At 47.0% G+C, this 9,468-nt stretch overlaps 1 protein-coding gene across 1 annotated transcript in view; it reads right to left on the minus strand.

Annotated features, from left to right (window-relative positions):
- Positions 1 to 4,310: 4,310 nt before the first annotated feature.
- Positions 4,311 to 9,468, minus strand: part of Morn4 (MORN repeat containing 4) — an 11,606-nt gene continuing 6,448 nt past the window's right edge. The window contains exons 2-5 of the mRNA XM_021151750.2: positions 7,985 to 8,084; positions 7,311 to 7,425; positions 5,787 to 5,896; positions 4,311 to 5,588 (exon numbers count right to left, since the gene is read on the minus strand). Of these exons, the coding sequence (XP_021007409.1) occupies positions 5,440 to 5,588; positions 5,787 to 5,896; positions 7,311 to 7,425; positions 7,985 to 8,051 (441 nt within the window). The 5' untranslated portion in view covers positions 8,052 to 8,084 and the 3' untranslated portion in view covers positions 4,311 to 5,439. The remainder of the gene's footprint in view (positions 5,589 to 5,786; positions 5,897 to 7,310; positions 7,426 to 7,984; positions 8,085 to 9,468) is intronic.

The following is a 9,468-nucleotide window of genomic DNA, read 5'->3' on the forward strand; positions in this document are numbered from 1 at the left end:
CATTCTTAATCAAACCACCACATTCCACCCCAGGCCTCATAGGCCAGTAGCCATATTATAATGCAAAATGCATTCAGTCCAACTTCAAAAGTTTCTGTAGTCTATCAGTCTGAAGACTGATTAAAAGTTTAAAGTTTAAGCCGAGCGGTTGTGGCGCATGCCTTTAATCCCAGCACTTGGGAGGCAGAGGCAGGCGGATTTCTGAGTTCGAGGGCAGCCTGGTTTACAGTGAGTTCCAGGACAGCCAGGGCTACAGAGAAACCCTGTCTCGAAAAACAAAAAACAAACAAACAAAAAAAAAGTTTAAAGTTTAAAGTGCAAAGTCTCACTGTAAAATCAAAATAAAAAACCAGATCAGATATTTCCAACATACAATGTCACAGAATATATATATATATACACTGCTGTGCCATAAGGGAGAAATGGGAACTTAGAAGATACTGGACCAAAACAAGCCTTAAAACAAGCTGGGCAAACTCCAAACTCGGCATCTCCACGGCTGATGCCAAAGTGCTCTTTAGATCTCCATCTCTTTTCAGTTTCGTTGAGAGCAGCATGCTTCTTTCTCTTGGGCTGGTTACACTCCCTGTTAGTAGCTTTCCTCAGCCGGTATCCCACGACTCTGGCATCTCCAACATCATGGGGGTTCCAGGATTCGCTTTCACAGCTTCTCGCAATGGCCGCCCTGGGCCTCCATGCTGACACACATCTGACACACATCAGACACACATCTGGCCTCAGCAGCTCTCCTTAGTCACGGAGGGAGAGTCTACAACCCCTTTCTTGTATCCTTAACTCTAAAGTCTGAACCATGTGTCCCAAACTGCCAAGTTCTGCTGCTTGGTGGGGCTGGAACCTTCCCCTCTCATTCAAATACACGTAGCTGGTAGCTGTTTTTGATGGATTCCTCCACTGTGTAAGCTTTTCCTTCATACTGTTTCCCAACTGTTTCCCAAGTTGAAAGCTTTGTTGGGTAGCATCTTTCTCCGAGCTCACCACTCTCTTTATTCCATTTAACATCAGGCTTTTCTTTAAACGTTTTAATCTCCCTAGGCACTGAATTTAATTCTAGTAAACTTCCGGGTGCTCTTTTTCTCCTCAAATTATTTTATTTTGTATATCTTGCACGTTATATTTTCCCTTGCCCCTCTTGCCTTTTCCTGCATAAGGCTGGCCACTAAATACACGTGACAAAGTCAATATTAGGCTGTCTTGACATCTTCTCTGCCAATTGTATCAATCCAAAACTCTTCAATTTAGACTCCAGAAGATGTTTTTGTACAGGGCAAAAAGCAGCCACATTTCGAGAAAATAATCACCAGAGCAGTTATCTCTCGGCCACTTAATACTACTCTTTCCCTCTGAAACCTCACGAGTGTGGCCGTCATGTTATGCATTGCCCTCAGCACCGCTGTCTTCCATGTACTTGCTAGGATGGCCCATTGAACCCCACTGACAGTGTCTGGCTGCTTTCCTAATCCTAAGTCCCAAAGTCCACATTCTGCAAACAAGAAGCATAGCCTGGCCTGTTACAGCAATACCCTGCTCCCTGGTACCAACGTCTGTCTCAGAGTCCTTCTATTGCTATGAACAACTCTTATAAGGGAGACTCAGCAGCTCTCCTTAGTCATGGAGGGAGAGTCCCTTGTGTCCTTAACTCTAAAGTTGCCACGGCAACTCTGAGAAGGGAAAACATTGAAATCGAGTTTGTAGTTTCTGAGGGTTAGTTCATGATGATCATGATAGGAAGTACGGCAGCACACAGGCAGACGTGGGACTGGAGAGGTAGCTGAGAGTTCTGGATCTGCAGGGAACAGGAAGAGAAAGCCATTGGGTCTGGCTTGGGCTTTTGAAAACCTCAAAGCCCATTTCCAGTGACATACTTCTTCCAATAAGGCACACAGCTCCCAATCCTTTCAAACAGTGCCACCCCTAAGCCCTCAAGTCTGTGAGCCTATGGGAGCCATTCTTACTCAGCGCCCCCACAGAGCTCCTTTCCCAAATGCTCTCAGCTTTCCCCTCCTCTTCACAGCCTGTGGCTTCTCACCTCTGCACACTACACAGAATCCCTAGAGACCCTTTACCAGGAAGGAACACTCTCTTACTTGTCTCCATTGTGGGTACTTTATTCTGTGCTAAGGTGGGTGATCCAGGGAACCTAGCAAAAGGGTGAGGGGTGTAGCTGGAAACCAAGCAAACTGGCTACTGAACGGATTGCCACTCCTAACTTGAGGCTAGAAATCTTGATTGTGCATGACGTGGCTGGAAAGGGATGGCCTGATCGGAATGTGTCTCTTGTTTTTGAAAGGCATCCAAGCTGTATCCCAGCCTTGAAGTCCTTTCCTAACTCACTCACTTCTGAGTCTTGTCTCCAGGTTTGATCCTCACTGTTGCATGACCAAGACAGTCTAGTGCCTAGTCACATTAGTAGATCATGACACCTGGTGGATAGACACATGATGTACACTCTAGACAACGTCTGACTGGCCCAGGTATGAATTCTGAAGACTGGGACTGAGACAGGCCCACCCTCTTCTCCGAAGGTACTTTTCTTTTATTATCAAAACTGGCCACGGCGTTACTATAATAAAATATAACAAGTGAGACTTGATTGACTATGGAGAAGAGTTCCTGGCCAGATGCCAACGATCTTCCTAAAGGCTGTGGGACCTGCATGGTCAGTCTTTTCTCACCACTGAGCAAAGCCTTAGTAATCTCAAGCAGAAGCCCACTATTAGAGAGGTAGCCTAGGAAAACGTAATGACTTTTTTTGTTAATGTGTATAGACACCACGTGCAATTATTCCTACAGACAAGCTGGGGGCTAGTGATTGACGTCAGGCGTCCTCTATCACTCTCCAGTTTATTTCTTTAAGGCAGGGTCTGTCATTAGATCTGGAGTTTGTCATTTTGGCCATACAGGGCTGCCATCAATTGTCTGAGACCTGCCTGCTTCTATTTTCCAGTGTTGGGGTTACAGGCATGCACCACTATGCCTGGCTTTTTATGTGGGTGCTGGGGGCTCAAATCCAGGTCCTCATGTGTGTGGAGCAAACCCTTTGCTTACTAAGTAAGCCATTTCCCCCAGCTTCCCACTGGCTTTGAATGACAGAGAGACAAAAGGACTCAGCTGAGATGTTTAGAAACGCTCAGACACATCAATCAAAAAGACGGCCTTCTCCAAAATGCTCAGTTCATTTTGGTGGTGACGCAGGACCAGCAGCAGAGAAGCCAAGACAGAAAGTTTAAATTACTCATTAAATAGAGAACAGGTCCCTGTTTGGGGCAGAGGCTAGAGAAGACTATTAAAGATAATCACCAATCAGAAGTAAGTGTCTGATGGCATCAAAGCCTGGGGCAATGGCTCTTGTATTTCTTTCATGACCACCTTCCAGAGCAGTGGGGCTTATACAAGAGGAGGTTTAGGGCTGATAGGAAAAGGGGGGCCAGGAGAGGCAGCCAAAAAAGCTGGCTAAGAGCTCAGCCTTTGGGCTTCAACAGCCCTGGGTTTAAGACTGGGACCCCTGGTGTTTATGAGGCCTTGGAGTAGTCCCCTAATTTCCCTGAGACTCAGCTAGACTAAACCTTTCTCCCAGAGCTGTAGGGAAGACTGAGGAAGAAGTGTAAATAAATGAGCTAGTATGGTGGAGGTGTTCTGTTAGTGGGTGCAGAAAAAGGGAAACATGGGCAGGAGATAACTTGTTTGAGGCCACCCAGTGGGTCTGGCAGTAACTGGTATTGGGGCTTGTAGACATTGATGCTCAGGGTGAAAGGAATCCAGTGGAAGGGAATTATAATCAGAATGTGTAGGACAGAAACCCCATCTAGTCTGCCACTTACTGGCCTGAACAACCTGAACCTGCTGGTTTTAAAAACCTCATGCCTTCTACTTCACAGAAGGTCTCTCTCTCTCTCTCTCTGTGTGTGTGTGTGTGTATGTGTGTAGTTATAGGTTGACATTCTGTGTCCCCCAGGAGCTGTCCATTCTGGTACCTGGGACCCACTAGTTAGGCTAGGCTAAGCTGGCCTGACAGTCAGCCCCAGAGATACTTTGTCTTTGAATCCCTGGACCTGGGAGTCTAAGCATGCACAGCCACATCCAGCTATTTACACGGGCGCTGGGGATCGAACTCGGGTCCTCATGCTTGCATAGCAAGCATTCCACTGACTGGCTTTTCTCTCCAGCTCCCCACAGGGGTTCTGAGAAACAGATGACATCACATAGCAAAGTGTTCAGTATTAGCTGTTTCCATAAATATTAAACAGGTTGACATTCGTGAGTCCCCAAGTCCAGAAAGTTCATAACACAAATTATAGGCAGTTCTGGTGACTGGTTTATTCCTATAAACACTTGTTTCTACAGTACAGTTCAGATAATAAATAGAGGCACACAGCTATAATTTCCACCACAGTCTGCTGTTGAGAGAGGTTGGAGGATGGGGCCTGGGGCTGGGACTGGGGCTGGGACTGGGACTAGGCTAACTGGAGACCTTATGATCATTTTGGCAGGAAGATATGTCCCAGGCCTGAGGGCCAAGACTCTTGCTTCCAGAGTCAAAAGGAGGAGCCCATGCTAGACAGTTCTCACACTAGGATGGACCCATGTCTTTGAACACCCAGGGGACAGTGAGCCTGATCCAATGGTACGCTGGGAAGGAACTCTCAGTGCAAGCCTTCCCTGGGATTCCAGGTCATTCCATAGAAAGCCTGGATGGAGTGAGTAAAGAGTGCAGGTCATAAGTTACTTTTACACTGGTTTCTTACTTGGCTATTCTATAAAGGGATCCTGTCTGATGTCTAAGGGGAGAGAGAGGCACAGATGGGGATTGGGCTGTCTGCTGTATCTCAGGTAAGGAAGATGCAGCTAAAGCTGAGGAGGAAGAAAACCGCACTCTTACACCGAGGAGGGATAAGAAGACACAGAGGCCAGTCTGGAGCCAGGCCTCCAATTGCAGTGAATGAGTGGGTAACCCCCAGAAGAGCTCTGGCCTGGACTTCACAGAGCTGCTGTGGTCTAAGTCACCCCTGTCTTTTTCCTGATTTCTCCAATGGTAGCACACAGGACTGGTTGTGAGTCCAGGCCCAGATTATCTGCGGTAAGTAAGGGTGGGCAGAATGAAGAGATGGTTTGACAGCAGGCGGAGAGAAGGCCACAGCACTGGGTAACCAAGGTCTTGGGGATAACAAGGAAGAAAAGGGCAGGCCCTGTTCTTGATAACATCGGGGCCAGGGAAGGACATAACTGCCGCAGGGTCTTGGGGCCAAACCCATCCACACTTTTCTGCGACTGAACTCCTGGTCGGCAGGGGACGGAGCACCTCCCAGGCTGTGGCATCAAGGTCATTCTCATCATCTCATATCCGTTTCATTTGTTCACCTCGCACGCATACAAGGGATGCCACTGCTCTACAGATCCTTTCCAGCTGCGCCCAAAGCTCCGTCAGGCAGTGAGGTTCCTGGCTGACTTGGAGGCGCTCTGAGCCCGCTGAACCACGGCGGAACACTTCTCACGCCGCAGTAGCTTGTTGTTCTCGAACAGACCTTCATTGCGGGGTATTCCGTGAGAACCATCTGGGAAAGTCAGCAGGCCTGTGAGGAGGACAGAGAGGGAGAGGGCACTAATGTTTCCCGCTCAGCTTGATGTGCCGAGGCTGAAGGAAAAGAACAAGTTATGGCTATGGGCACTGCAGGTTGCTGGAGAGAGTCCCGGGAGAATTAAGATAAAGGGGAAGGATTCTATCCATGTTACATTTACCTAAATTACCATTCTACTGAGCTGAAACTTACCAAAACCGTCTACTCTGCCATTTTTAAATTCCCCCTCAAAGGTCATGTTGTCATAGCGAATGAAGACTCCGACGCCATTGAACTTGCCCTGGGAAAACTCCCCCTCATACCTGCAGAGACACCAAGATGTAAGTTAGCCTTTAGTGCATAGGTTAGCTGTGCAGGATAACGGAGGCAAGCACTTGTCAATGTGTCTGTTAGTCAAGGTACAGAGGGAAGCTCATCTCAGAACTCTTCTAGTGCCACCTAGACCATTCATTCCTCAGTAGCACAGAAGGGTCAGAGGCTATGTAATGTGAAGTCTTAATTCCAGGAAAGGAATTCTCTGTATAACAAAAGTCATGTTATATTTGTATCAGAGTTGTCTAAGAACTCACTATGTAGACCAGGCTGGCATCAACTCACAGAGGTCTGCCTGCCTTTTCCTCCTGAGTGCTGGGATTAAAGGGCGTGCACCACCATGCCCAGACAAGGAAAGCGAATTTAAGTGAACAGAGGTAGAGTAGACAGTCACTCACCTTCTTGGCATTTCCAATTTCATAACTATTTAATTTGGATTTGTTTGTTTGTTTTGTTTTGTTTTGTTTTGTTTGAGACAGGGTTTCTCTGTGTAGCCCTGGCTGTCCTGGAACTCACTCTGTAGACCAGGCTGGCCTCGAACTCAGAAATCCACCTGCCTCTGCCTCCCAAGTGCTGTGATTAAAGGTGTGCGCCACCACTGCCCAGCTTTAACTAATTTTTTAAAAGATTTATTTATTTATTTTATGTATATGAGTACACTGTAGCTATACAGATGGTTGTGAGCTATCATGTAATTGCTAGGAATTGAATTTAGGACCTCTGCTTGCTCCTGTCAACCTTGCTTACTCTGGCCCAAAGATTATTTATTATTATAAATGAGTACACTGCAGCTGTCTTCAGAGACTCCAGAAGAGGGCGTCAGATCTCATTACGGATGGTTGTGAGCCACGATGTGGTTGCTGGGATTTGAACTCAGGACCTTCGGGAGAGCAATCAGTGCCATCTCTCCAGCCCGGCTATAACTATTTAATTTGATATACTTGTTTTAATTAGGGACAGAGTCTTGCTATCTAGCCCAGGTTGGCCTCAAATTCAGGATTCTCTTGCCTTTGTCTCCCCAGTGCTGGGATTATAGACATTCGCCACCATGCCTGGCTCTCACATCTATTTTAAAATAATAAAGGCAGGCAAGATGGCTTAGACCAAAGAAACCTGTCTCAACACTTAATAACTGAGTTAAATCCTAGGGACCCTCATGGTGGAAGAGGAGAACTGACTCCTCCGACCATCACAAGCATGTGGTGCACCCTCCACAAATAAAGAACACATAGGAATAAATAAAAAATTTAAAAGCAAAGTAATTAACAAAAGAACTGTTCATTCTTTTCCTGTTTTCTTTAGGGCTTGAGCAAGCTCAGGGTTGAACTGACAACCACCACTGCCCATATCTGTATTAGAGTCTTGCCAGTTCAAAGATGGAGAAAGGAATGACTTAATACTTGCCTTGAGCCATCTGAGAAGGTCAGGACTCCAAAGCCATTAAAAAGCCCATTCTCAAAGTGACCCAGGTAGGTGCCACCGTCTGCAAACACCAATTGACCAAAGCCATGTCTCCGGCCTGAGCGAAGAGAAGGACAGGTACCAGGTTGGAATGGGGAAGCTTCAAGGTCCCTCCTCACTGGCTTAGCATCCCATGGTTTTCTACAACCTCACCCACCAAAAGCTGCCCTTCGCCCCTGTGAGTGTGGAAAGGCCCGTCTCCTTGGGGGCAGTTTCGTGGCTTGCTACGACTGAACACTGGGAGACTCTAAGGTGGCCAGCTTGACTTTCCAAAGTGAACCATTAAAGTGCTTTCGGTATAGTTTCAGCATAGGTCACAGCTCCAAAGCATTTTGCTTTCCCTAAGAATAGATTACTCCCAGCTGTAAAAAGCTGTCGTAGGAAAGTCAGAATCCTGAGCTCTCTAAACTGCACACCAAAGAGTTGACTTGGCTCTTCTGGGCACATTCACATTTAAGACAACAGACTGTTAAAGCACTGTACATCCAAGAGTAGAGACTGCATTCATTTCTAGTTCCTTCATTAAGCCCCGACATAAAGGAAAGGTTCTATGTGGAGCCGAGTCCTGCAGTGGGAACTGAGTGATACTTGATGGCTGCCCCAGAGCTTCTTCTCACCCTCTTTCCACTCGCCGCGGTATTCCTCCCCGCTGGAGTAAGTAAAGGAACCTTTGGTCAGGGTCATGGTGGCAGCTTACAGAAGAAGAGGATGACAGCTCTAAGAAACAGAAAGAGAAAGCAGTGTCACGGAATGGCTAGTGGACCAGAGGCGGTGCTCCGGCAAGTGCACACTTGCCTCAGGTGGACTCCTACCTCAGGTCACTTAAAACGCCCTCCTCGCCACCACCTTCACCTCTGCTAAGGCACCCTCACCCCTACTTCTCTTAATAGTTTTCAGCCAGTTCCTGTTTCCTGTGATGAAGAGGAAAGCTACATCTACCAATATTTACTTGACACGTACTATGTGCTCAGTGGATGTATGAACAGGGTCCCCTCAATGAAGTTATCATATGGTCAGTAGGCTCAGCGGGTGAAGCACCACACGCTATACCAGAGACAAGGTAATTCTGTGTCAGCTCAGATGGCAGGAATTAGTAAGTACACAGGTGAGCAGCCCGCAGCACAACCATGGTGCATGTCTGTAGCCTCGGCAGAGTCAGGCGGCTCATGCACTCGACGTCATCCTCAGCTACATGCCACGGCCGCAACATAAATAAATAGGAAAAATAATAAAACAAAAGCAAGCAGCAAAAAGAGGGAAACAACAACAACCAAAGCACAAGATATCCAGGGGAAAAACTCAGAGCTGGTCCGCCCAGATAAGACGTCTTGTTTAGAGGCGATACTCTACACCGAGACCTTGAGATGTTAACGAACCGCACAGATGTGGTTGCAAACTCCTTCATGTTATAGATGAAGAAACACAAGCTCAGAAGAAGCCTGTGGTTAAGAAGTTTTGGTGGAGCTGGCAAGGTGGCTCAGTGGCTAAGAGCACTTGTTGCTCTTGCAGAGGACCCAGGTTCCATTCCCAGCTTCACATCATGTTTCACAACCATCTAAACTCCAGTTCCAAGGGATCCAAAGCCTCCTTCTGACTTCCGTAGGTACCAAGTAAGCACATGGTCCACACACATACCCATAGACAAGTACTCCATACAGGTAAAATTAAAACAAAACAAAAAAAAAAACTAAAAAAATTACTCATAACAAAAATTTGGTTGGTGGCTGAGCAAGGGACAAGAATATAACCCTCCGTGACCATGCTGGCTCTCCTTCCTCAGGTTGAGCCTCTGGTTTAGGTCAGACTTGTTTGTTCATGGTGCTCTCTGAAAACTTGGCAGACTACAGCAGCTAAGTTAGGGAAAGGAAGAGTTGGTGGTGTCTGGGGTTGGGGGCGGGGCACTGAACCAGGATTGGAATTGGATGAAAGCTGTGGTCAAGAAAAATGACTGTGACAACAGGAGGGGTTGGGGCAGCCGAGTCCCGTCAGAGAAGCTTTCGAGGAAGAGCTAGCCTCCTACCAAGAGACAGAATTGCCTTAGTCTGGGTCGGCTGTGTGCATTACATAGTTAATGGAATGTTATCAAAGGTACAGGTTTTTT

The sequence above is a fragment of the Mus caroli genome, chromosome 19 (genome assembly GCF_900094665.2).
Source record: "Mus caroli chromosome 19, CAROLI_EIJ_v1.1, whole genome shotgun sequence".
Lineage (NCBI taxonomy): Eukaryota > Metazoa > Chordata > Mammalia > Rodentia > Muridae > Mus > Mus caroli.